This window comes from Crocuta crocuta, unplaced genomic scaffold (genome assembly GCF_008692635.1).
Source record: "Crocuta crocuta isolate KB4526 unplaced genomic scaffold, BGI_CrCroc_1.0 scaffold102, whole genome shotgun sequence".
NCBI classification, from domain to species: Eukaryota; Metazoa; Chordata; class Mammalia; order Carnivora; family Hyaenidae; genus Crocuta; species Crocuta crocuta.
The window spans coordinates 11,865,173-11,892,758 of record NW_027530019.1 but is presented as its reverse complement, the minus strand read 5'-3'; the positions used below and the strand labels follow the sequence as shown (position 1 = coordinate 11,892,758).

The 27,586-nt window shown below is 51.3% G+C and overlaps 2 protein-coding genes across 3 annotated transcripts; both read right to left on the bottom strand.

The window, feature by feature from the left end:
• Positions 1-258: 258 nt before the first annotated feature.
• Positions 259-8,692, bottom strand: LTK (leukocyte receptor tyrosine kinase). The gene is given in 20 exon segments (XM_077764372.1): positions 259-377; positions 380-509; positions 601-691; positions 767-901; positions 1,005-1,104; positions 1,208-1,299; positions 1,465-1,562; positions 1,651-1,780; positions 1,965-2,044; positions 2,137-2,242; positions 2,708-2,760; positions 2,762-2,910; positions 3,393-3,487; positions 5,836-6,146; positions 6,370-6,506; positions 6,649-6,802; positions 7,285-7,410; positions 7,503-7,576; positions 8,034-8,380; positions 8,613-8,692. Coding segments are annotated over 20 exon segments (2,607 nt in total).
• Positions 8,693-10,583: 1,891 nt separating this feature from the next.
• Positions 10,584-27,586, bottom strand: RPAP1 (RNA polymerase II associated protein 1). Of its 2 annotated transcripts, none has more exons than XM_077764629.1 (25): positions 27,543-27,586; positions 26,246-26,502; positions 25,788-25,936; positions 25,416-25,505; positions 24,635-24,755; positions 23,705-23,926; positions 22,658-22,837; positions 21,516-21,631; positions 21,138-21,236; positions 20,190-20,291; positions 19,814-19,981; positions 19,382-19,567; positions 19,130-19,264; positions 18,865-19,035; positions 18,177-18,334; positions 17,553-17,711; positions 17,227-17,428; positions 16,697-16,806; positions 16,200-16,395; positions 15,836-15,988; positions 15,450-15,592; positions 14,129-14,885; positions 11,393-11,569; positions 11,186-11,245; positions 10,584-11,078 (listed from the first exon to the last, which is right to left on the bottom strand). In XM_077764629.1, exons 2-25 carry the CDS (start codon positions 26,424-26,426, stop codon positions 10,929-10,931), a joined length of 4,185 nt encoding a protein of 1,394 aa, XP_077620755.1. In that variant the 5' UTR covers positions 26,427-26,502; positions 27,543-27,586; the 3' UTR covers positions 10,584-10,928. The 2 variants fall into 2 exon arrangements, with proteins under 2 accessions (XP_077620755.1, XP_077620756.1); XM_077764630.1 differs by having other exon boundaries at positions 22,700-22,837.

The window sequence follows — 27,586 nt, the reverse complement described above, 5'->3', positions numbered from 1 at the left end:
AGAAGGCTTCCTGAGGGAGGCAGTTTCAACCTCTGGTCCCAAAGATCTAAGGCTGGGAGTGTCCAAGCTCTTCTCCAAGAAGCCTAGGCTGGTTTCCAGGATGGGGAGTCCACTGGTGCCTGGCCAGCTCTGAGACAGGCCCAGACATTCAGTACAGACTGCAGGGGACAGAGGCTAATGGAAGAACAAGCTGCCTAGAAGCCCAAGGAAGAGTGTAGGGAGGAACCATTACTACCATCAATGCCTAAGTCCTCATCTTCAGGGCCCCTTGGGGCCCAAGAGGCATAGGGCGGGATTCCAAATGTTCTGAGGTTGGAGGTCCCTGGAGCTAGAGGGTAGCCAGGCGCGAAGGAAGTTCCCTTCCCATCTCTTAAGCAATCCAGACTCAGTTCCTGGGCCTGTGGGGATCTCAGCCCCTCCAAAGACCTGCTCCCCAGCCCAGAATCCTTTTCCTCCTCTAGAGTGGGCTGTGGCTCCATTGGCAGGAATGAATTCAGCACATCAGGGCCCTATAATGGAAGGGCAGAGGAGCAGCATTGTTTTATGGCTTCCCTTCCGGCCCTCAAGATCAAGATGGTCAAGGCAGGTGAGGGGGCACACCTGAATGCAGTACTGAAGATGCTCCAAGATGCTGGCACAATGGGGGCAGAATTCAGGCTGGTGCTGCCAACACTGGGTCATGATACAGTACCTGCAGAAAGGCAGGATGTCGTAACCACCCACGGCTGTGAAGAACCTCCCTCCCTGGACAACACTATATACTCACACAGGCCCTGCACAGCCTCTAGGAGGGCCCATCCATCCCCCTCCAATGAGAAAGTACAGCACATCTGGGTTGGTGCACTCAGGGTTGGGCACGTAACCTAATGAGAAGATTTCCCAGAGCAGGACACCAAAAGACCTGCATCATGAGTGGGGGAAACTCAATGAAGCCCACTGAAAGCCTCCCCTTTCCGTCACATGAGGTGGCCCAAGGCCAAAGAAGGGGGCGGGCTTGTTATCACCAGGTATCTGTCTTGGATGTGAAGATGCCTTCCAGGAAGCCTTCTGTGGGCATTCACTTGACTGGCAGCTGAGTCCAGCCCTCTCTGTAGTAATAACTGGCTCTACAGGAGGGAGGAGGGGAGTGATAAGTGGCTCAAATGCCACCTGAGTGCTGGTACATCCCTTGGAGCAGCAGCCTTCTCCACGTCTCCAGACCTCACACCTGCAGATATTCTCGCCATCCTGAAGTCCCCAGTATTGACCACTGGGCTGAACCCAGTGCAGCTCAGGAGGCAGTTCCTGGCAGTGATGTCCCTGGNGAAAAAAAAAAAAAAAAAAAAAAAAAATCACTGCCAGATCTCAGAACCTCTGGCCCTGGACTATTTCCTTAAAAGTTATGTGGAAAAGCTATTCCTTGGGGATTAGAGATTAGAGATTGGGCTGTTCCCCCACCCGCTCTGAGACAGGATCACTTCCAACCTGTGGATGAAGTGATTTTCCTCCAGGTAGTGGCAGCCCTGGGCTATGTCCTGAGCCAGCTGGAGCAGGTCCCTCATGGCCAGAGGTGATGGCTGGCCCTGGGTAGGGCAGAGGGTGTGTTAGTCCATGCTTGTTTTGGGACACATGGATGGGGTCTTTAGATGGGCCAGGAAAGCTGGGTCTTACCAAATGTGGCCAGTTGTTCCTTAGGAAAGTGTTCATGTCCCCTCCAGACCTCAACTCCAGCAGAATTAGGCTAGAGGCAGTCCAGAAGCTGAGCCCCACACAGCATACAATGTTCTGATGGCTGAACTTGCTGTGTGGGAGGTGCCAGACCCAAGTCACCAGCAGGAAAGGAAACTAGGATCTAGGTTCCACAAAAGTGGACAGAGGCTCTATATCCCTAGAACTGCTACCTCTCAGTCCCAGGGCAAAGAGAAGCTGTCCCAGCAGGCAGTTCTGTGCTCACTTTTCACCCCTGCCCTTGGGCCCAGGTGCACTTGATTTTGAGGGCCTCCATGTGGAAATCCAGCTCCTCCTGACAAGAGCAAGTTCTGGCAGGGTGTGGGGAGGAAAAGGGCTCCTGAGCTCCCCCAGACATTTCAGGAGGGTGGGCTGACCCTAGTTCTAGCAACTGTTCCTCCCTCCAGCCGGAAGTTCCACCCCTCTCACCTTGATAGCCACCTGCAGGGGCCTGGGGTCCCCAGGAAGGCCAGTTACCAGTCCCTCATAAACTCCTCCAAAGGCACCATGGCCCAGGTTGGAACATAGTGGGTGGCTGGGTCCTAGAGGGTCTAGTGCCTTCTTTACCTCCCTTGCCACCCCCTATATACCCAGGTGGCCCTTTCTGAGGACTCTGAGGTTTTTCTGCATCATGGCATCTCCCCAGGTACAAGCCCTGCAGAGGTGATACTTACTGGCACAAAACTAAGGCAGAAGAGAGAGCAGGTTTGGGCTCAGAGTGGGGGTGGGAGTCTGTGATGAGGTTTTCTTATGTCCTTGCCGACACCCTGGGTAGAAGCAACTCTTGCTCCAAAGGAATCATAGTGTCCCTACCATCCCAGGACTGGGGATGACAACTGACCTAGACAAGTTACTGTGCCTTTTGGAACTTCTCTGGCCTTTGTCTCCTCTACACAGGGGTTTGGGGCCAGATTCTCTCTGGGAACCATAATTGACCACAGCAGGGAATGGGATGGAGGAGGGAGACCTTCAGAGTGCATAGGTTCTCAGGAGAGGGAACACTCACCTGAGCAGAGTGACGTTGGCTGAGGAAACCTCTGTAAGCCCTTGGGGCCAGAGGCCAGGCCTGGGCTGAGCCAAACCCCACCTGGCAGTAGTAGGGGTTGAAGGCTGTCCTGATGGTAGAGGTTTGAAACTCGCTCAGCTGGAGCTCAGGGCCTTGCAGCTTCATCTGCCACAGGCCCTGCCACTACTTATGGTTCACTGAGGAAGATGGCAAATACTCTGCCTGCCTATCCAGCCACCCTGCTTTGCTACCCCTGTGCCCAGGACATCTCTCCAGATGCCCATTAAGGCAAATGTTTTTCCTGGGCCTCCACAGCTTCTTCTACTCTTAGAACACTAGAGGAATCCACCACTGCTCTGCTGGAAGCAGGGTTTTTTGTTTTGTTTTGAGAGAGAGTGTGTGCACATGAATGCTAGTGGAGGAGGGGCATAAAGAGAGGGGGTACAGAGGATCTGAAGTGGGGTTCCATGCTGACAGCAGAGAGCCCAATGTAGGGCTCAAACTCACAAAACAGTAAGATCATGACCTGAGCCGAAGTTGGACACTTAACCGACTAAGCCACCCAGGCTCCCCAGAAGCAGGGGTCTTGAAATCAGCCTCGTCTGTCTCTGGGGGCTCACACAGCTCAGTGAAGAGGTGGGCAGCCTTGAATCAGCCATACCTTCTGGATGTTGCTTACCCAGAATCAGAACCCCACACACCATAAGGAGGCTCAATGTAGAGGTCACAAGCACAGTCACCAACAGAACCAAAGGCCTGGTGGAGGGGGCAGGTCTAGGGAGAAAGAGAGATGCCTCCAGTGGGAAGCTCCTCTCTATCCCCGGACCCAAATTTTACCCCGGCCTCAAGACTCGGCCAAACTGTTAACTTCTCCATGATGCTTTCCCTATTTATCCTAGACAAAAGCAACACTTCCTTCCTGAGAACTCCTAAAACGTTTTAAACCTCCCATGACGACGGTCACTTTAATAAAGATCTAGATCTAGATAGTTAAATAGGAAGATACGTAGGTGGGTAGGTAGATATCACCCCTCCCATACTAGACCACTAGTAGACCACATACTAGACTACATACTCCTTGAAGGCAGAGCATGCACTGATGCATGCATATCCAGCTTCCTGCCCAGCACCTACAATGGTGCCTGGAACATACCAGTCAGCTTTCCAAGCAGCCTCCTGCTCCTCCCAGCCTATGGCCCCAGAATTCCAGACCTTGGACAAACGCAGGACTTACCAATGCATGTTATCTGCAGCTAGCTCCATGTCCTCTGGGCACATGCATTTGGCTAACCAGAGCTCTGCCTGCCATTGGCAATGTCAATGACTGCAGTTGAGGGGGAGTCGGATCTCTGCCTCTCTGTGGCTCTCTACGACTATGAGTAAAAGAACTGATATTGGGGGCACCTGGGTGGCTCAGTCGGTTGAGCGTTTGACTTTGGCTCAGGTCATGATCTCACGGTTTGTGGGTTCGAGCCCCCCATCGGGCTCTGTGCTGATAGCTAGCTCAGAACCTGGAGCCTGTCTTCAGATTCTGTGTCTCCCTCTCTCTCTCTGACTCTCCCCTACTCACGCTTTCTCTCTCTCTCTCAGGGAAAAAAAAATCCTTAAAAAAAAATACTGATATTGTAGGGTGAAGGTGGGGGACAGACATACTTTTTCCAGCTCTGTGGTTAATTCTAGCCCTGGACTTTGAACAATGAGCAATATCAGGCATAGAAGGGGTAGCAGAAGGGCTTGGAGGAGTCTGGCAAACCAGTATACTCCCTCTTCTGGGATTCTGGAGCTTGGAGGATTGAGCTAAAGAATTCATAGTAGAGTGGTGCCTCAATGGCTCAGGTCGTGATCAAGCCCCATGTTGGGCTCTGTGCTGATGATAGGAGCCTGCTTGGGATTCTCTCTCTCTCTACTCCTCCCCTGCTCATACTCTTTCTCAAAATAAACAAACATTTAAAAAAAAGAATTCATAATAGGAGATATTTGACAAGCACCCCAGAATGACCTATACTGGCATCACAACTGACCACCCAGTTCTTGAGAACTCTTGTGCTGTCCAAGAATCAGCACAGCAGAGTTGGTGGCTCAGATGGGAGTGGGCTCAGAAATTGAGGAAGAAGGCTAGACCCCGCTGAAAGCTGGGGGTGGGGGCGGGGGCCAATACCTGCCAGAGGCTGCAAGTAGGGTTCACTGCTGGGGTGTATGAAGGATACCCCATTTTCTTCATCAACCCAGAGGATGTCAGTCTCTGAGTCCTGGAAATTGAAAGTGGTAGAGGGTTTGGCCACAATATGGGGGAGGCGGGGAGGAAGGGACATACAGATGGGAGGTTGGCTTGCCAACTGAGGGGAAGCTGTTGTCTCCCAGTGCCAATCCCCTGTGGCCCTCTCTACACTAGCATTATAATACAGGTGCTGCCAGCTCAGAAGTGGGAGCCAAGAGCCTGGGAGGTGAGATGGGAGTAATCAGCTGGAACCTGAAGGCTTTGCTCAGGGACAGTCTGAGCTGGGACAACCTCCTGGTCTGCCTGAAACCCTCTGATTTCATGTCCTCAGATATGAAATGGAAGAGGATCAAACCACATGTTCCATTTTTGTGATAATGGAGATGTGTATAAAGTACTCATGAACAGTATGGCTCAGACAGACCCAATGGCTCTGTCTCTTTACACCAGTGATTTCCAAACTCTGGGGTATATTAAAATCACCCAGAGGATTGATTAAAACACAGTTGGCTAGGAGTCTCCTTTAGAGTATCTGATTCAGTAGGTTGGAGAGGGGCTGAGAATTCGCATTTGTAACTTCCTAGCTGGTGCTAATGCTACTAGTTCAGGAACCACACTTTGAGAACTGCTGATTTAAATTATCCCTGCCTTTCTGCCTCCCTGTTCAGCTTGCTAACTCAGCCAGCTCTAAGCTCTTGGGGCTGCTGTAGGACAAGGAGACCGGTTGTGATGAAAATAGTCCCGGATTTAAATGAAAATCTAGGGAGTCCTGTCTGCTTGTATTATTTGCAACTGAATTTAACTCTTTTTTTCTAAGAGCTTTTATCTGCTCTGGCCCAGGGCGGGGTTCAAGCCCTTTCCTACCTGTCCTTCAGAGGGCTTAATAACTAAGGTCTCACTTCACTTGACCCTGGGAGCTAACTCCGCAAGAGTGCACTTGCTCCGGTAGCAGCCGCCTCCCCCGAAGCCTTCGGCTGCGGCCCAGCCAAGCGTAGCCCAGGCCACTGCACAGCCCTGGCCGTCCTCCGCCCCCTTCNCCGCCACGGCCCCGCCCCCTCCCCTGGGGCTCCGCCTCTCCCGCTGCTTCCGGCGCCGCCGAGGGCTTCTTCAGTTTCCCTCCGGCGGCCCAAAGCCGCCTCCGTCCTGGCACCTCAGATAGGCCCGCCCGCCATCTCCGGCCGCCACCAGCAGCGGCTCCAGCTCCCCGGAGCACAGCTATGGGGCTGGGGACGCGTCGAAGGGCGCGTCCTCCAGCTGTCTAGGGAGACCCGGAGCACCAGGCACCTGAGTAAGGGAACGGGCTGCCGTCCGGGCCCGGGGACTGGGGACCCCAAGGCCGGGACGCAGAGCGTGTGTGCGCGCGTCCTCAGGAAGAGATTTGGGACCCCAACGTGGAGCGCTCAGGGCCGAAGCTGACCGCGCGGAGGCAAACCTGTACCCGAAAGAAGTAGGTGGCGCTCCCGCCACCCCCGCCGCCTCCCGCCCTGCGCCGCGACCCCAGGACCCCTTCGGTCCCCTCCGTCGCCGCGTGCTCCTCAGCGGCCCGAGACTCTCTGACGCAGACGCGCTGGCTCTGCCGGCTCCTCTGAGGGCATCGGGCGCGGGATTCAGCTGGGCCGCGATGCGCCTCTCGCGGTGCCGCTGTCTCAGCACCGAGGAGTGCCTGGCCCTCCGCCCGGCCCTAGCCCTGCGGAGTTTGAGCCGCCCTTCCCACTGGCTGCGCTCCCTCGGGGACAGGCATCCTCTCCCCGCTGACCCACTGGGATGTAAGGCGGCTCCCCGCGACAGAGGGAGAAGAGGGCGGAGACGAAGACGCTGTGCGCCCGCCACAGGTGGTTCTTGGCCCGCTCAAGGCTCCGTAAGCTGAGGGCCTGCGGAGAGCGGGCGCTCAGTCCCCAGCCCTACACCTTGGGTCGTCGGGCTACCCGCCTGGGGCAGAGGTTGGAGACAGAAGCGGCTCCAGAATTTCTTATCTCAGGGACTTAGGCCATAGTCTGTTTTGAAGGGTTGGGGAGACTAGGTTTGCACACCAGAAAATTAGATTTTACACTTATTTTAGCAGGCGTAATGGAGAGGAGGGGAGGCTCAAGCCACCCCTTGGCGCCTTCATTTGGTGGGAACAGGCTCCTAGGTACTGGCTAACTCTGTGGCGACTATTGCCACTCTTCCCCGATTCTGCTGAAAGTAGGGACAAAGTCCTGGGAGCACATGGTTGTAGAATACCCTAAGACAGTGTGGTGTGCATGAAGCCTTTGGTCCCCTGACTTTAGAACCTCAGACTCACAGGTCACCACCCACTCCCCCCTGCTCTGCACTTACAGATACCCATAGGTGGTTACCTCCACAACTTTACTCCTTTCAGAGTCTTCCTGACCCCCACTGTCGACACCAGGCAGCTGCCTGTGTACCATTTGTCGCACTGTTTGTGTGGGTCCTCCACGACGCTGTCCTGCAGGAGAACAGCCAAGGCACTTCCATGCTGGGGAGCAGGGAAGGAGGAAAAGCTCATATAAGCACCTGCCCTAGACTGGTAAGGTGAGCAGAGAAGGGAGGAAGGAGCTTGGAGCTTACCTGGGGAATTAGGGGAGAAGCTGGCTCCAAGCCACTAGGTGGGGTCGTGATGTTTGAGTCTTGGGGGCTTAGAGCTGGCAGCGACAGAGGCAAGGATGGCAGAAAAGGTGCCTGGGACAGTGAGCTGGAGCAGAGACTGGCTCTTGAAAGGTGGCAACGAGATAGTGGGGTTGGGAGAGGGGGCAGGATGTTAAATGGGGGAAAGGAGATGTAGATAGATAAATGCCGACACTTGCCTCTCACAGCCACAATCCTAACCCCACCCAGCGGGGGCACACCGGCATCCGGAAGCAGGCCACCACCAACTGCAGTTACTGAAGCCCCATGGCGTGCCTGCTGATACCTCTGCAAGTTTCTCCCCTGCGGAGTCCTTGTGAATGACTTGCGGGCCACAAGGAGATTGGTCCTGCAGGTCCCCCACCCCTTCCTTGACCTAGCTAGGTAGTCTCATGCCTAGGCAGTGCTGAGACCCTGAGGCCTGTCCCTCTTTCCCAAACTGAGCAGTGGGGGACCTCAGATGGAGAAACGCACCATGCTTCTTGGCACTTTCCTTGGAGTACTGACCTGGAAGTGCTGGCCTTGAGGGTTCCAGGTATCCAGGGGAGCGACAGGACCTGTCTGCCTCCACTGCTGTTCCCAAGCCTAGGAAGATGCCTCTAGCCAGGTGGTTCCTTGACAGAAGGCACTCAGCTGTGGCTCCAATCCCCAGCAGCAGCCAGCTCAAGCAGCCCGTAGCTTGTTTAGCCTGCTGCGCTGAGGGTTGTGGGCTCAGACCTTGCCACTTTGCCGGACTCCCCCTTATAGGAGCATCCAGCAACTTGCTAGAAACTGGTGGTCCTAAAGCCTGCCTGGCCACTCCCACCTCAGACCCCAGGATGCTGAAGGAGGGAAGGGCGGGGCCAGGAAGAGGCTTTCAAACACCCATCCAAGGGCTCTGTCTTAGTTCTGCATCTCAATCCATTGGGTTGTCTGCTGGCTGCCTCAGAAAATGGGGTGAGTGTAAGGTAGGGGAGAAAGTGCCCCCCCCCACCCTTTTGAGGCTGGAGCCTGAGAAAATGGTAAGCCACACCCCAGACACCTTGCCCAAGCTTCTAGGTCTTTCTAACTCACATCAGGAGCAGTGGAGTGACTGCTTCATTGGTGGTGGGATGTGTACTTACTGCCCCAAGTAAGGCATTATTACTTGTCATTACTTGTGTCTTTTCAGTGCCTTTTTGACTAAAAGGCTGAATCTCCAGATACCCTCAGAAACATGGGCCTCTCAGCTCACCTCATACAATTGATTGCCTGTGTTAACTCTTTGTACAAGTTCTTAGTGTGATGGGGTGAAAACCTGAATCCTGATGTCAAAGATCTAAGTGCTAGGGCTAACATTTCTAGTCAGTGAGTGATGCTGCTCAGGTCACACTGTGCTGAGATGGTTTCCCCACCACCTTTAAAATCATATGAAGGGGGATTGCTCTGTAAACCACAAGGGACCCTTTAACTGTGAAGGTTACTTAGCCTTCGAGTGGTTTTGTGTCTTCTTTATTCTTTTTCCAAAATACTGATTTTTTAAAAAGTTTTATTTATTTGTTTTTGAGAGAGTGAGCGAGGATGGGAGGAACAGAGAGAGGGAGGGAGAGAGAATCCCAAGCAGGTTCTGCACTGTCAGCACAGAGCCGGATGTGGAACTCGAACTCATGAACCATGAGATCATGACCTGAGCTGAAATCAAGAGTCCAACGCCTAGCTGACTGAACAACCCAGGTGCTCCCCAAAATACTAATTTTAAAGACTGAGACCTGTGTTTAATATAAAGCACTGAAAAAAAAAAGTGATAGTAGTTAGCTACTGGTTACATCCCTGAGTATATAGTAGTAGATAAAGACACTAAGTGATTTTGTAAACACTTTAGTACCCAAACCCTATTGAAAACTCTGTTGGTAGCCCACTAGGAGGTCACAGAATTTCCTTGTTAAGGTTCCGGTAAACTAGTGGTTCTCAAAGTGTGTTTGGGCTCAGATAGCTGCATCAGCACCATCTGGAACTTGTTAGAGATGCAAATTCTTGGGTTTCACCCTAGATCTACTGAATCAGAAACACTGGTGTACGGCCAGCAATCGTTTTAACACACTTGGAGACACAGTGTGGGAACTACTGCTGTTTGCAGATGAAGTAGTTCTTAATAAACCTACTGGAGGATTCTGTGTTCATCAGCTCCATTTATGGGAAATGGGTTCTCTCTGCCTACTGACAGGGCACACTGCCCTCACTCTGATGACCTGTAAACACACTTATAGGTAATTCCACATAGAAAATGACACTGTAAGAAAGCGTGTTAGAATTTAGACAAAAGAACCTAAAAACTCTACAAAGAGATGAACCAATGAGTCAATTCATGGTTTGATCCACTCTTTCCCAGCCCTTACCTACCACCACTAAAGTCCACAATGGAAGGGGTGTTGTGTGACAACACTAATACATTGAATATTTGTGCTCTCAACCCTGCCTCCTTCGTAGGTTGAACCTTAATCCCCAATGTGAGGGTATTTGGAGGCAAGGTCTCTGGAAAGTGATTAGGTCATAAGGGTTCCATGCTCATTTCCCTTTTACCACGTGAAGCCTGTCTACGAACCAGGAAGTGACTCTCTCACTAGAGACCAACTGTGCCAACACCTTAATCAACTTCCCAACCCCAAGAACAGAAATGAATTTCTGTTGTGTATAAGCCACTCAGTCTACGGTATTATTACAGCAGCCCAAACAGATTAAGAGTCAGTGCACAGTCTTATTTCCGGTTTCTTCATATCTCAGATAGCAGTTAACTGACCATAAGGAGACAAGATGCTGACCTCATTAAGGATACTTATACTCCAAGTGGACTGCTACGAGTCCTTCCAGAAGTACCGTTTCCCAAGAACATTACTCTCGCCTGGCTCTACTGCAGAACTGGGACCTACATTACTGTTGTCTCAGATAGATGTAGACTCTGTTTTCATCTCTCTTTTCTCTCACAGGAATCCAGCTTCTCCCCTGGGATAGCCCATCCCTCCATACCAATCCTAAACATGTGTGAAATCAGTCCAAATCAGATTCCTAGGAGATACAAACATTTTTTATTTCAGTACACATCTACAGCATTTATTTATCTGGTCTGGGGCAGGGGAAGGAGAGGTGTACATAGTTTGTCTTGTCTCCAAGAGAGGGGGAAGTAGTTAAGTCACCCTTCAGTCCCATATGGACCAGATCCTGAGCTTCACACATCAGGATATAATGGGAGGGTTCACTGCTCCAAAAAAGCTCACACAGCCTTCTCCCAGGAAGGCAAGCCTTCTGCTCCCTTGTCTCCCGCCCATCCTTAAGCCACAAAACCTTCTGTCTGGCCAGGCCCGTGCTGGTGAACTCCAGGAGAATGTATCCGTCTCTTCATCTGTAGCAGCTGTGCTAGGTCACTGATACCCCATTTTGGAGCATCCCTGAGGTCAGTCTCTGGAGGTACTGCTGACGCAGAGGGGGCAGCTGGAGATACAGCTCAAAGCCTTCTGGGAGGGCAGGATTAGGGAGCTTATAGTGTAGAAGGTGCTGCCGGAGGCCCTGCAAAAGGGGCAGAAACTTTATGAAGTAGGTAGTGAGATCCTGTTGAGATCTCTGTGCCCCAAGACCTAGTGTCTTCCCACCCTCCAGGACGTGCCCCACCCTACCTCATTCGTAAGCATCCAAGTCTTCTGCAGCATGCTCTTGCGGGCAGCCTTTACCTCGTCCTAGAGGCAGAACAGAGACAGGGGACACTGGGCCAAGGGCTCTACCCATCACTGGTCTTGTCTGGCCCTCATCTCCTCCCCAGATGACCCAGAGGCAGCTCAACTGCAGTCTCCCTTCCTCCCTTTGGACACCAGGATATAACTTACTGAGCTCTTTGGGTCCTGGGAGAAGATGAAACTGTTGACATGAGCCACAGCCACAGCATAGAGCACAGGGCACCAGCGTGGACAGAGTGCACCAGTAACCAGGGTCCGGAAGTAGAGCTGAAGGAGGGCCAGGTTGTCTTCAGGAGGCTCTGTATAGTACTCCAAGGACACAGGCAACTGTGACGGGAATGAGACACGCTGAGGGTGAGGGTGGAATGTCTATCACTGGATGACAGGATGGCTGATGGTCACATGGACTGAATCATGAGGGCAGAGATCAGGTTCTGGACAGACATCTATTCCTGTCTGTCATAGGATCGAGGTTAAAAACCAAAGACCTGAGAAGCAGGGGAAACTGGGAAACTAAGAAGCAATACTGAATTTCTACTGCCTACCACTACTTTAATCTACTTAAAGCTTTCAAAATGTCACATTCAACTGCTCGATTATATTATGAAACCTTTTAAAAGTTCCTTTTCTTAGGACCAGTAACTCTAAAAAACCACCCTTAATTCCATGTAGAAAGGATTATGAGAGGGGCACCTGGCTGGCGCAGTCAGTGGAACACACAACTCTTGGCCTTGGGATTGTGAGTTTGAGCCCAATGCTGGGTGTAGAGGTTACTTAAAAAAAATAAAAACAAACAAACAAAAAAGAAATGATTAGGGCACCTGGGTGGCCCGGTCGGTTGAGGATCCGACTTTGGCTCAGGTCATGAACTTGTGGTTCTTGAGTCTGAGCCCCACATCAGGCTCTGTACTGACAGCTCAGAGCCTGGAACCTGCTTCAGATTCTGTGTGTCCCTCTCTCTCTGCCCCTACCCTGCTTGCACTCTCGCTCTCAAAAATAAATAAGCATAAAAAAAGAGAAATGATTATGAGAGAAAAGAGATAAGGCTGACATCCAGTGGTATTTATCATAGTGTTACTTCAAACAGCAGAAAATTAGAAACAATTTTCATGCCCACTAAGGGGTTGATAAACAGATGTGCCTACATAATGGATTATTACATAATAAAAAATGTTGATTTCTTAGAATATTTAATGATTGGGAAATGCTTACTATGTAACGTTAAGTGAAGAAAACTTTATGCAGTTATCCAATTTTATAAAAATATATATGCACAGAAAAAGACTAATCCTTAAAAATATTTTATATTTTCTTTGTTTTTTTATATAAAATACTTACATTTTATATACAAGTTAAATGTATTTATTAAAATATTTAAAATTTACCAGAATAGGGAACCTGGGTATTTCAGTAGGTTAATTGCCCAAATCTTGATTTTGGCTCAGGTCATGATCTCATGGTTCATGAGTTCAAGCCCCACATCAGGGTCTGTGCTGACAGTGTAGAGCCTGCTTGGGATTCTCTCTCTTTCCCTCCCTCTCTGCCCTTTCACTGCTTACTCTTTCGCTCTCTTTCAAAATAAATAAATAAACTTAAAAAGTTTAGGGGCACCTGGGTGTTTCAGTCGGTTAAGGGTCTGACTGGTTCAGGTCATGATCTCATAGTTTGTTAGTTTGAACCCCACGTCGCGCTCTGTGCTGACAGCTCAGAGTCTGGGGCCTGCTTCATTTTCTGTGTCTCCCTATCTCTCTGCTCCTCTCCCTGCTTGTGCTCTCTTTCTAAAGAATAAATAAACATTACGGGTACGTGGGTGGCTTAGCTGTGTAGGCCTCTGACTTCAGCTCAGGTCATGATCTCATGGTTTGTGGGTTCAAGCCCCAAGTCAAACTCTGTGCTGACAGCTCAGAGCCTGGGAGCCTGCTTTGGATTCTGTGTCTCCCTCTCTCTCTGCCCCTCTCCTGCTCATACTCTGTCTCTCTCTGTATCAAAAATAAATAAACATTAAAAAAATTTTCTTTTAAAGAATAAACATTAGAAAAAATTAAACAAAGGTTTACCAGAATAAAAGCCCAAACCTTAAAAAAAAAAAGAACTCTCTACAGCTTATAAGTTTAACCCTATAGCCTGATTTTTAAGTCCCTCTAAAATTTTATCAGCCTGGTTTCCAACAAGTTCCTAAACTAAAATCTGTTCTAGACTCCTCCCTCTTCCTACCCTGTTATATTCCTTCCTACCTCTCAGCTTTTGCTGATGCTGTTCCACTAGGTACATTCTTTTATATTTTAAGAGAGAGCTTGTGAGTTGGGGAGGTGCAGAGAGAGGGAGAGAGAGAGAATCCCGAGTATACTCCACAATCAACATAGGGGTGGATCTCACAACTGTGAGACCATGACCTGACCTGAAATCAAGAGTTAGGCGCTTAACCTACTGAGCCACCCAGGCACCCCTCCACTAGGTACATTCTGTCCTTCATCCTCAACAATCCAAATTCTATCCAACCTTCAGTGCCCAGGTCAATCCCCACTCTTCCCCAAAGCCTTCTGCTTATAGCAAGCCCACTATGATCTTTCCTTTTTCTGAATCCTGACCAAATACCTAAAATCTGAATAACTTAGAACTATATTCATTTTTAGCACGTCTCTTATCTAAGATTGTAGCATCTCACGAACGAGTTGTAGCTTATTAATAATATCCAATACATACTATATGCCAGATACCCTGTTAAACCTCTTTCATGGATTCTCTTATTAAAATCTCCTCAAAAATCCCCAAGAAGTGAGATAAGGAACGTGAGGGCCACCAAAGCTCCCCAGTGCTCAGAAGCACCCCCAAGGTCCGGTATAGGAAGGCCAGTAGAGTACAGGCTGTGCTGGGCTGAGAAAGTACCTGGGTCAGAGGCAGGCCCAGAGCTCGCAAAGCTCCCACATGCTCCCCAAAGAGGGCGAGGCGCAAAGTGACACTGAACCGACGCTGCAGGGGAAGGAGAACCAGAGCTCCAAAGAGGTGGTCCCCAAAAGAGACAGCCTCAAAATGCTCCAGGAAGTTGGCGTAGAGGTCAGGGAAAGATGTCAGGCCAGGAAGCGGACAGTCCAGCTTGAGGTCCGGTAGGACTTTAGGCTGGCAGAGCCGGGCAAGGAGGGCTGCCACCAGACGTTGTATTGGGGTCTCCCGGAACAGTTCACTGTCCACCAGGAATACACACATGAGCCGTGCCAGGCGGGCAGCAGGAGGCACAGCCCAGAGGGCCTGGGGGCGCCAGCTCTCCAAGACGAGCACCCACTGCAGAGCCCGCATAGCTGTGCCTACGGTGTCAGCAGGAGGGAGCGCTGAGGGCATGTCTGAGGCCTGGTGGTAGAGGTGGATCAATGGCAGGAAAGGCCAGTCCGTGGGCAGCAGTGGCTCCTTAGGCACAGGGAGCAGCAGGGCTGGGACTCGCTGTAGCTCCCCTCGGTATAAGGCCTGAGAGGCTAGAAGGTTGGCTCGAGCCAGTGAGCAGTGGGTCAGGTAGCAGCTGCGGATGCTGGGGAGGTCCTGGCAGGCCTGAGCCAGCAGAGCCCCTCGCCCACACCCAGAGTCCCTGCTGCTCCCTAAGGACAGCCGATCGGAGAAGTCAGCTGCCTCTGGACCACCTGATGCTCTTTCCCTGCAAAAGAACCCAAAAGCCAAAAATGAGGGCTTGAACCGTGGCACTCCAAACATCATGCCAGCTCTCCAGGGCTTCCCAGAGGTCCCTAGGTCCAATTCTGCTCCTTCCTATTCCCCTAATCGCTTTCTATGTTGTGTACGCAGGTTAAGAGAATGGACAGTAAAGTCAATTGCCTAGAGGCAGGTTTAAGGAACTTCTGTGCCTCAGTTTCCTCATAGGAAAATGGGGATAATAACAATACCTATCTCACAGTACAAGTGAAACACTTAAAATACAAATACTTAAGGCGATGCCAGACACAAAGTCAGTACTCAGTAACTGTTAGCTATTACTCAAGTATAGCTAGTTTATGCACCTGTTTTTAGCTATACAATCACACTGAAATCTCATTCTAATTCTCTAGCGTGCATATCTTCATCCTCGCTTTACTAATGAGAAAATGGAAGCATGCAAGGAAGGGTATTAAATCCAGGTATCCTGGCTGGAAACTCAGGGCTGCTCTGTCAATAGCCACAGCAGCTCCTCAAAGGGCTGAGTTGATGTCACCCACCCTGGACTTACGGGAGGAACTCCAGACGGAATACACAGCTTAGCAGTAGTTCATGGGCAAGGTGCTCACTTCCAGGCAGCAGTCGGCTGAGCAGGGCCAACACCATATAATGATGGAGGGTGGCATTGACAGCCAGAATTGGCTGGACTGTTGCCTATGAACAGAAGAGCAGGGAGTAGGGTGGTGGGTAGGATGTGAGAGGGATCAGAGCAAAAGGAAGTGAGGGTCCATGCAAAGAGGATATATGCTGAAGGGTACAGATCCCGGGTACGTCTAAAGGATGGGACAAACTGCAGGGGCTGCCAGAAGCAGCACCGGTTCCAAACAAGCTGGGTGGGGATAATGAGAGTGGGGGTGAGTGTGGACAGAGGTGGGGAGGGGGTTGGGGCATACCCACCGCTCTCTGGGCCAGGGTGAGCGCCAGGTATTGTAGGTGGTATTCGTGGTGCAAGGCCCACACAGAGAAGGGAGTGAGTTGTGGGGCGGCCATAGGAGCCACACACTGGCGGAAGTAGTTCTGGAGTCCTGGGGCAGCCAATATGGCAGCCAGCTGGAGAAAAGCAAACTTGTTCAGATCTAAACTTTGATCTCTCCTGGGGTTCCCCAGGTGGCTGCCCCCTCCCCAGCCAAACTCAGAGAAATGGGTGTTGGCAAGAGAGACCTCTCTGCCTCAAGTGATACCTTCACCCTTTTGTTCTGACTTCTCCCATTTTGTCCCTCCACCCCAGCCCCCAATCCCTAACCAGGCGCCTAGGTCTCACCTGGCCACACAGCCCCTTGTGGATCCGGGCCAAAGTGTTGAAGAGAGAGAGGAGGGCAGTGAGGAACGGGAAGGGTGAGGCTGAGCCAGCCAGACTGAGAGAGGGGCATCCTCCTGTGCAGCCCATTGACACAAGGCTGGGGAGAGCTTCAGGGGCCGGAACACAGAACTGCGGGTTGCAGAGAGGGGAGCAGCATCTGGAGGCAGAATGAAGGAGCTGAGGGGGGATCTGGCCTGATGTACGCCAGGCTGGAAAAGAGCTGTGTGTTTTGCAACCAAGGCCCACAGGAACCCGGCTATATGGACCAAGACCCACATTCCTCAGAGCCCTCAAGTACTGCCTGCTAGGGATTCAGGTTTCCTTCAGGTTGAGAAGTTCTACTTGGGATGGGCCAGGGAGCTAGATTTAGGAGTCCCACAAGGAGTCAAACCACCTTCGTACTGCCCGCACTGCCTAATCTCACACACACACACACACACACACACACAAATACATACCCAAGTGAATCCCACAGGCTGCCCAGAGTGGGTGGGTGCAGCAAGGGTAGCAGTAGCCCCTCTGAAAGGCGCTCCATATCCTGAAGCCAATCCCCTGGGCACAGGCTTGGCTAGAAGACCAAGGGGCTCATTGAGCTGACAGTCCAGGACACACATTTTCCTAGACCCTGTGTACCAAGGCCAATACCATGACTCTAAGAGCCCAAGAGTCAGTGTTTGCAGGCTTCTGCCTTCTGACCCTTCTGGAGAGAAAAAAGACCCTGAGGTTGCCCCAACATCCATTGTCCTCACAGCATGAAGTCTCCAGGGAGACAGAGCTGCTGCTTGGGGTTCTCTGGTCCCCACCAACACAGCCCCTTAACAGCTCCAGTGGATGTGGAGGGGGAAAGAAGAAGAAAGGTGGAGAGTGGGAAAAGGTGGAAGGGGGAGGTAGGAGTGGAGGGGTCGACACAGAGAGGGAGACACAGAGTAGTGTGTTTAGATGCAGGCAGGCATCCAGGGCATGGAGGAAGGTAGGCAGGCACACTCACCTGCTGGCTCCAGGCCTGGTAGTATGCATTCAGGAAGAGCAGGCAGGCAGTGGGCACCAGGCTTAGAGCATCCCAATTCTCAGATCTGGGCAGCAACTTCAAGGTCTGCCTTAGACAGGGCTCCACAAGAGGCAGGAGCCCGGACACCTGTGTCCAAGTGATCAAGGAAGGGCTGGCCAACGGACTGGCCTCAGCAGAGTCACTACAGGAGTGCCAAAGGGGTCACAGTCAAAGTCTGGCTGCCTTGATTCCCCCATAAGGTCTACCCACCCTTTCCCTCTGGAGGAGTGTTCCCACCTGTCCTGGAGTTCAGAGCTATAACCTACCTGCTGGGCTCAGGGGCGGTGCTACTGGCTGCCAGAGTCAGCTGGGTGAGCAGAGTAAGCAAGGAGGCTATTCGCTGCACAGACAGGGGCTGAGGGGGCTGGGTGCTGAGCTCCTCTGGCACAGCCTGCAGGGCCCGCATCAGCACTGGGAATAGCTCCCTGGGGGAGAACAATTACTGCCTTTCAGTGTACAAAGACACTGGACTTGAAGACAGAATACACAAAGTAAGGTCCTGCCGTGCAGGGACGTGCAGTCTGGTTAAGGAGGCTTGGGAGAGAGAGGCTCCAGGGCTGGGCACTCTTGGAAGGCTTCAGAGGGAGGAAAAGTTGAAGGATGAAGGGAATGAGGTAGACCTTTCAGGCCTCTTCCCAACAGGGGATTTAAATCTGATTTCACCAAGCTACCAAGGCTGTTGTGCACAGAATGTGGTTAACTCAGCTTTGTTCTACTGTCCTCTGGTTAGTCCTGGCCCCCAAGCCTTCTTCATTCCTCCCAGAATCCCCTCTTCCTCATCCTCAGCCTCCCTCTGAGCTTCAAACCTTGAGCAAGGCTGAGTCATCAGATTAGGCCACAGTGCAGAACTGGAGAGGTCTACAAGGGAGCCTACTCTCATCTCTCCTCACCTGTAAAGGTCACTACCGTGGCCATAGGAGGCAGCCACAGCCCACAGACGGAAAGCCTCAGTGCTCAGCATCACAGCTTCCTCTGGGGGCAAGGCCATTTCCTGGGGAGCCTCTGCTATAAAGCGGCACAGGCGACTCCGGAGATCAAAGCTGCTCAGCTGAGGGTGAGAGGGCACAGTCTCAGCATCACAATCAGCAGGGAGCCCAAGTAGTCTCAGGTTCTCTTACTATGGAGATTGACTCAACTCAACCCTGTTCCAGGCCACTCTCCTCCTACAGGGTCTTAACTCTGGGCCAGGATGAAAGAAACTATCATCTATTACTCCCTCCCACCCCACCCTCCCTCCCTCTCTGCCCCCCCCTCCTTCTTTTTAGCAAGCACCTGCTGAGCACCTTTTCTAGGGCTACTTGGCTATGGGTGATGGCTGCCTATCTGTAAGTGGCTCTTTTGGTCTGGGCCTTTTAGATAATGAAAGCACAGTAGGCCTATAGGATACACTAGACTCTAGACTAGGTCTCTGGCTGGTGGTTCCTACTACATTTCTAAGCAACTGGATCAGAAATCAGAAGAGGAAGATGGCATGAGCGAGCTACCCACAGTCCAGAGGCCATGGTTAGTTAGGCCATGGCCAAGGCTTAAGCCAGCCTTGTCTTAAGCCCCACATCCCTCAACCTTTGTCCTACTCACCAGCCGAGCAGCAATATTCCTACCAGCCGAGGCCAGGACACGAAGTAGTTTCATGGCAGTGGCACAGGGCACTTTGTGTAGACTGGGGACAGGCCCCACCTCCATGGGGGACCAGCTGGTGGGCAGGAACTCTCGAACCACGGTCTCTATTAGCCGAGGGCACTCCAGGACCTGTGGGGGTCAGGAAGAAAATGGAAGTAGGGAGGCTGAGGGTCAGCACCAGGGTCAGCTAGGCTCTGTGCATTCCTTGTCTCCTTGTTCTTACCCTTGTGGCTGACTCCAGGGAATGCCGGGCCAGACGGATGAGCACAGCCAGGATGTCAAGGACCACAGAAGGGGGCGGACAGGTTACCTCTAGCACGTAGCGTAACCGTCGTAGCAGGTTGGTAGCCAGAAGGCCCTGGTGATCAGAGAGATAAACCCAATGCCAAAACGAACTAAGCTCCAGGCTGCTCTTGCCTAAGATGTGCTTGCCTTCGAGGTCATGGGACAGGTGCAGCTGCCCCAGCAGCTTTACCTTGATGACGTCATGTCGGGCCAGGTCAGATGGAGGCCGGTTTCCTTCCTCAGGGCTCTTTCTTTTTGTTTTTTCTGTTGGGGGCTCTTCATCTTCATCCTCGTCATCCTCCCTGTTCTCCTGGCTGGGCATTAGAGGAAACATCAAAGCTCCCTGGTACCAGGAGAAGGAGCTATCGAGGAGCTCCTGACAATGGAAAGAGAAGGGTGTGGGAAGAAGAGGAAGGAGTCAGGTCCAGAAAAAGCAGCAGCAGCAGCCACCCACCCAGAACAGAAAGGCAAGGCTGTTGGGCTTTGGGGCTCTTAGAAGAAGGCGGTGGTGCTGCCATCCCATTCTCTGCCCTGCCTGGCAAAGCCTTGGCAGTGAGGGCACATCCAGCTACAGGAGTAGGAGCCATGAGGACTTAAAGCCCTATTCCTATCCAGGTTGTACCTCATCTCCAGGAGCCACCAGCAGAGCCCGAAGAGCCCGGATGGCAGCTGCAATGACTGCGTCCACTCTGTCATCCAGGGAAAAGCGCAGCAAGAAGAGGAAACCAGCATCCAAGAGGAGGTGCAAAACACTGCCCACTAGCCGGTCCTGAAATTCGCCAGCCTGGGCCTTGGGGACAGGATAAAACTTTGCTGAAGATGTAGAAGTTACAGAGTCTTTGTCCTAAGCCTTCACTTGCCCACCTATGACCCTGGGTTTATCCCATTCCCAGTCTGCCCCAGAGAGTCAGTGTGTGGGCTAAGGGGTCAGAATGAAAAGGGCAAGAGGTGGGGGGTGAGGTGTGGGGACAGGTAGGACCGGCCAGCAGTCCACTCACCCTGCCGATGACCTGGGCCAACACATTCAGTGCTAGTGCTCTCTGCTGGGACACCTGGCTGCGCGTCAGGTGGAACAGCTCCTGCAAGGAGTACCCTGCTCTCTGGGGCAGGGATGAGAAATTAGCAGCCAGAACATGGGGCAGCACGCCCCACCAATACACAGAATTGTATACCCCTACATTCCAGGCACTCACTTAGTTGTCAAGGGGAAGATTAAGGTAAGTAAGTGATATGTTTTGCCTCTGCTCTCCATGGATTCTCAAACTGGTAAAGAAGATGAGACTTGCACACGAGTAACCATGGCATAAGGCAGATAGGGAGGAATGTAGTAATCAGTGTTTCATTTCTAACAAGAGAAGAGGAGAGAGAGATAAGGGGGGCCTGGAAAAGTGATGTGGTCTCAGTGGGTGGGTAGAGCTTTGATGCCCTGAAGAACTGGGCCCTGGGGGTCCTTTAGCACATGGTGTATCTGGCGAGAGGACTTCAGAATGGCACAGGAGTGAGGGAGGCAGAGCTATAAGGGCAGCAGGGATAGAGTGTCGAAGGACTGCCTTGTCAGGCTAGGGAGCCAAGACTATTCTGTGAGCAGAAGGGAGCCAGGAAACTTTCTGAGGCACAGCACGGCCTGCGCTGGGCCAGAGGGAATCAGTATGGCAGCCTCATGAGGGATGGATGGCATGGCTGAGAGAGTGGAAGACATGGTGATGAAGCAGGTAAGAGGGAGCAAGACTTCTTTAGAAAGCCTCAGAGGAGGCAACATAGAACTGGCAAGTTCGGGCAACTGAACAGAATGTGAAGGAACCAGGAGAAACAGTTTGAGCCTAATAACCTGTGGACACCAAGGCTGAGAACTGGAACAGAGTACACAGAAGGTCCAAGACAAATGACCAGAGATCCTTTTCCATTTGCCAAGAGCTGCCCAGTCCTCCCTGGGCCCTATGCCTTACCTCTGCCTCTTCTCCATGGTGGTGTAGACCCAGATGGGTGGGCAGGTCCACATCGGGGGCTAGAAGCTCTCCCTGAAGACTAAATCGAGCCTGCATCCTCTAATGGGAAGAGAAAGAAGACTATGGGCTGGGGACAGTAGCAACTTCCCCACATTCACTCCTCACCTATCTCCCAGGCCTCCAGTCCTGACTCTACCCTGAGGTGAAAATGGAACTCCTTTGGCTCCAGGGGTCAGGCAGGGTGGTGGGAGAGGAGGAGCACAAAGGAGAAATGTTTCTCCAGCTCCGGAGAAGAAAACGGCCTGAGTCCTGGGTGCAAGAGCCCCAGCCCCACTTCCAGCCCACTCCACCCCCTATACGCCAGCTGGCCCTCCTTACCTCCTGTGTCTGCTGCCGCCGGAGTGGGGGCAAGTCCTGGGTCCACTGGAGCTTCTCCAGCTCCACAGTGTCCATGTGCAGCCATTCTTTGTGGGGTGTCACAGGTGGTGCCAGAGCTGGCGTGATGGAAGCAGAGTAGTAAACCCTAAGGGGCTCAGCTCGGTGGTCCACTGGGGTCCTGGCCATCACCCAGCGGTTGCCACATGCACCTCTGCCCAAGGGTCTGGCAGCCTCTGCCTTCAGCTACAGTTAAGTGACAGCCCAGTGGCTAGAACAGCTGGGAACCAGGCAAATCTCTCAGATATGGCAGAACACACCTAGCCCAGGACTCTAGCCCCTTGCTCATCCCAAGGATTTGCTGGCAGGGGCAAGAGAAAGTGGAGGAGGTAAGGAAGAGGAAAGAGAGGGAGCAGAGGAAGAAGGAAGGGCCACATACATCAACGACGATACAGTCCTCAACTGTTTAGTACCAACCTTATTAAGAAGCAGGGGAGTGGGGCAACGAGGGACAGCTATCCTGCTTCCGCAGGGGAAGATACAGAAACACATCCAGGACAGCCCCTCCTTCTCTGCCAAGCCCACCCAACCTGCTCAGCTGGCCTGGAGCTCAATGAGGGGCAGGAGGTTCCTGGCTTCCATAATTCAATTTCTTCTTTTGTTAATCACTAATAAAATAATCCAGGTCCTGGGAAATGAGTGCTCCCACTGGCCTCTCTGCTTTGGGTCTGGCATGTTCGTAAGACCTGCGTCAGACTCTTCTCCCATTACCCTGGCCCTGCCATCTTGCCCACAGCACTGACAGCAGAGGCAGAAAACTATAGGATGGCTAGAGCCAGAGCTAGGACAACTCTTGCAAAGGGGTTGGAGATGATCTGCTGGGGGAGGGGACCATTCAGCCATCAAGCCCTGCTGCTGTTTACCAGGGAAGGGCGAGAAGGAGCAGTAACAAAGCAAGAAAACAGAAAGCATATGCTGGAAGAATATATGCATTAGCAAATGAAGGCTTATTTCCAGACAGTAATGGAAGATTAATGTTAGATGTCCAAGGACAGAGAAGAGTCTCTTGTTTTCCCATCTGCCAAGCCTAAAGTGATACTTTCCTCTACTTTTATTCCCCAAAAGATGTCCCCCTTTCTCCGAACCTGGAGCTTCTGGCTCCAGCTCATGTTCCTGCCTGGGCTCACATGCAGAAGTTGGCACAATGGGTTTCTCTCCAGTGACCTCAACAGAGGGTCTTCCTGGCCTCTGCTCCTCTGTGGTCTTCTCTCCTGCTTGCTCATGGGCGTGGCTGTGGGACCTCAAGAAGGCAACCAAGTTGGGATCTAGGGGAGAGGATGGAAGGGATAGTGGGTGTTGGCAGATCCTCCGCAGCCTCGTACAGACCTGACACCTGCTGAATACCGCCTGCCTAAGAGAGCCAAGGCCGGCACGAGCTGCTTCCTACCCCTGGCCTGAACCCCCTGGCTCTCTTGGGGCTTCAATGACCCACATCTGTCACTAGGACCTGACCACATTCCATCTTTCACAGTCCCCTGGCCCAGGTTTCCACCTATCCCAGTGCTTGGCTCCAGGTCAGAGGCCCAAAGTAAGTGGCTGTGGTATAAATGAATGAATGTTGACTAGCGCCAAAGAGAAGGCATTCAAGGGGACAATTTCTCTCTCTTTTAGCTAATTTATTTATGCACAAATATTTACTGAAATCTAATCTATGTATGCTCTATTAAAGTGCTAGATACATATTCTGGAACAAGACTGACTTGGTGCTACTATTTTGGTGAACAGAAACTAAGAGACAGGTATAGCAGAATAGAGTGTCATATAATAGGACATGTCATAGCTGTACTAGATAGAGCATAGCTATGTTACACTAAAATATGTTACGTTAGAGTAGTACAGGATACAAAGTGCAGTGGTTAAGAGCAGGGACTGTCAGATCTCATAGACCTGGGCTTACGTCTCATCCATGTTTCTTAGCAGCCATATGACCTGGGGGAGAATTTCTTCAAGTTTGAGCCTCAGTTTTTTTCCATAAGTAAATGAAATTAGTTCTTACAGAAACTGTTTGAGGACAGAATGAAATAATGCCTTCAAGTACTCAGCAAAAAGCCTGGCACTCGCAGTAAGCCTTCATCAATAAGTGGTAGTCCCTTCCTAGCCCGGCCTCAGCCGCAAAGGATGGAATGGCATACCGAGCTGAGCTAGCAGACGCTGCTGTTCCTGCAGGATCTCCTCAGGAGCCATGGCTTGCAGTTTTGCCATGTTCTCTTCGTGGATGGTCTGGGCTTCCTGCGTGGCATCCTGGCCCCTGAGCCCCTTTCCTGTGACCAGATGGGGTCCCTGGAAGATGTGGCTGCCCCGTGGAGGCTGGGGGTCCTGCTCCTGAGGTGTGAGAGCCTGACAGGATGCAGCACCTGGAAGAAGTGTAGGATTAGTTTCAATGCCTCACCGGGGCCTAATCCCATTAGGCCTGGAGACAGATGGAGGCCCCAGAGATTTCCCAGGCACAGAGTAAAGGCTCTCCCCACCCCCCACAACACAAACACAGGTTGGGTTAGGTGGTGACTTCTCCACTCATTTCCCCCCTTTCTAAATCCTCTTGGATGTCCAGATAGTCATCTGCCTCCAGAAGCTTGCCTCTAGCTCTTTTGCCAATAATTTGCATCATTAAAGGAATCTTGGCCTATATCTTTATTTTATAGTCTCTGCCAGACATCTCTGTCTCCTTCCTTTCTCCTAGGTCTGAATAATGGCCTGCTTTCTCCCTGCACCTAAGACTCAGATGTGGACCCAAGCCATCCATACCCAATACTGTATGCAGAGATAAGGGACAGCTTCCTCTTCAGATGGCTCAAATGTGCCTTCATGGGTTGCCTAGGTGGACCAGTTAGGTGTCTGACTCTTGATTTCAGCTCGTAACATAATCTCACGGTCCTGAGATCAAGTCCCATGTTGGGCTCTGTAATAGGTGGAAACTACTTAAGATTCTCTCTCTCCCTCTCCCCCCCAAAATAAATAAATATGCTTTCATATTTGAGGGGAAGAAGACGTATACCCAAAGGTGATGCTATGATTGTGTATTACAAAAAGGTCAAGCCCAAGCCTCCTCAACCTCAGCTTACCTTCTGGTGGATCCAGGGTAGACACAGTTTCTCTAACTGGTGGGACCCTAGCTTCAGACACTCTCTTTGCTGCAATTTCTTGGGCAAAGATGCTTCTCTTACCAGATGTTGCTGACTTCCCCTGTGTGGCAAAAAGAAAACCCAGGTGACATTCTCTTCTCAACCTCTTTACTAAAGCCCCTGGAACAAAGAGATAAAAGCGTCTTGCTTAATCTGCAAGAGTCACAACCATAGTTCTCACAAAAAGCAGGGCTCTATAGGACAGGTTGTGAAATCTGACAAATTTGGGTTGGATTTATGGCTCCTCTATTTGATGTGTGGTGTTGGACAAGTTAGTTATCTTTTCAGGGTCTCAGTTTCCTCACCTGGAAATGGGGATAATGATACCTACCTTACATGGCTGTTTTGAGGATTAAATAACACGTGTAAGTGCTTAGCATGGTGCTGCTTTAAGAGAGTTGCTTATCATTATTCAGATTCTCTGCCTGAGGAAGATGTACTATGGGGAGCCTGAGTGGTTCATTTGGTTAAGTGTCTGACTTTTGATTTCAGCTCAGGTCATGATCTCACATTTTGTGAGTTTGAGCTCCACAAGCCCCACACTGGGCTCTGTGTTGATAGCACTGAGTCTGCTTAGGATTCTCTTTCTCCCTTTCTCTATGCCCCTCCTTTGGTCACATTCTCTGTCTCTATCTTAAAAAAATAAACGTTAAAAAAAAGAAAGAAGCACTATAAGGCTCACCTGAATGTCCCCTAAGTACCATCTGAGCACCCTGCCTACCTGTCTCTCCTGTGAGCGATGGAACACAGGAGGGAAAGCAACACCACTGGGCACAGGCAGATTCACAGCCACTGAACTTGTATCTCGTTCCTGCAGCAACAAAGCACAAAGTAGTAAAGATATTGAGCTTTCCCCAGGCTGGACAGTATCCCCCAGCCCCAAATCTGTATGACTAGAATCTCTCTCTAGGGAGTAATGAACCGACTTTGCTTCTTAGGGGACAGTGTTTCTAAAGGAGACCCCAAATTGACTGCAGGGGGAATAAAGTCCCACCTTTCTGAATCACCTTTTACTCCTAAGGCTCACCACCCCCACCCAAATATCCTTGCTGTTCTAGGACACCTTGTCCCACTCAACAAGGGTGAGACGCACAATGATCTTAGTCAAGACAGCAGTGATGTGCGGATCGTGCCTGTTCAGCCTCTCTTCAGGGTCCTCATGTTCAGGTGGGGGACGGCCAGGGCTGGGTCTGGCTCTCTTCGGGGGAGCAGGAACCAAAGCTGGGGGCAAATCTGGGAGATCTGGGAAAGAAAAAAAAAACCCAGATGTGAGGATACCCACACCTTCCCAGGAAGAGACTGAGGGCAGGAGGAAGCCAAAGAAACAAAAGACAGCTGCTATGGGGCTCTGGCTCAAGCTGCGTCACCTCGGGCAAGGTATTTAACCTCTGTGAACCTTAGTGTCTGCATGTGGAAAATGGGGCTGCGGCAACAGAGGTTATGCAGTGTCTGAAATAATGACGGGGAAAAATCCAGCCACATCAGGAATAGGGAGAGGACGTTCGGGTCATATACTCTCTCCTTTTCAGCCTGACACCCACAACCACTCACTGTCCAGCGTCACCACATCCCGATGATCTTGTAGCAGAGGATGGTCCAGGTTAGTGTCGCCACCTCTCCTACTTCCTTTTTTCACCAGTTGTACTGCTGGAGCTGCACCCGCTGCAAGAAACTGACTCTGGAAACGCAGCAGGTCCACCTCTGACTCCCCTGGCTTTGGTCTGGACAGCATCTTGACACTCCAGCTGCCTCTCTAGAGAAACTCTTTCCAGCACTGCTTCGTTGTGGTGATTCTCTCTCATTTACACCTACAAGCAATACAGTTGATGGGCCCTCTGCAACTGAATCCCGATTCCCTTTATTGTGCATCAGAAAAGACGCTTTTTTCTTGGGTTCATATCAACTCATTCCTTCCCATGCATACCTTATGGCGATTCCCTACCTATTTGGCCCTCCCTGATGTCATCAGCCTAACAACAACATTTACTGCCAACTTAAGGTTGTTTACAATCTGTGGATGATAAAAATTCTCATGAACAACTGTAGGGAAGCTAAGAAAAATGCCATCAGGAGACAGACTGATAAATGTCATACCAAAGAGTAATGATTCTGTATCAAACTGGAGAGAACATACCTGGAGTAAAGGTGTTCAAATTAAACAACAACAAAAACCCTTGGGCTATTAAAAAAAAAAAAACCAACCCATAAATATCATCTGTATTTTTATACACCAGCAAAAAGAACAATCAGGAAATGAAATTAAGAAAACAATGTCCTGACAATCGCATCAAAAAGAACAAACACTTATGAATAAACTTCACCAAATAAGTACAAGACTTATACACTGCCGAGGGGCGCCTGGGTGGCTCAGTTGGTTAAGCGTCTGATTTCGGCTCAGGTCATGATCTCACGGTTTGTGGGTTCGAGCCCCACGTCGGGCTCTCTGCTGACAGCTACCTCAGAGCCTGGAGCCTGCCTTCAGATTCGGTATCTCCCTCGGTCTCTGACCCTCCCGTTCTCACGCTGTCTCTATTTCTCTCTCAAAAATTAAAAAAATAAAAATGTAAAAAGACTTATACACTGCCGAGACTCAAAACTGCCCCTAGGGCTCTGCGGTCGCGGATACTTCTGGATCACTCGAATCAGCAAGGAAATCACCGAGTCTCAGGCTATGCAGCCCGCGGACGGTGGGCCGCGGCCAGGATCGCCACATCGAAGAGGCCGCGGTCCCTCTAGTGCAGAGCAAATACACTCAGGGAGGCTCGGACAAAGGAGCTGGATACCCTGCACCAGAGTCCTCTCCCGGGGAACCCTGAAATCCGTTCCTCCAGCGCAGCCCCTTACTTACGCTACGACCTCCTGGGCGCCGCCATCTTGCCCCGCAAGGGCCAC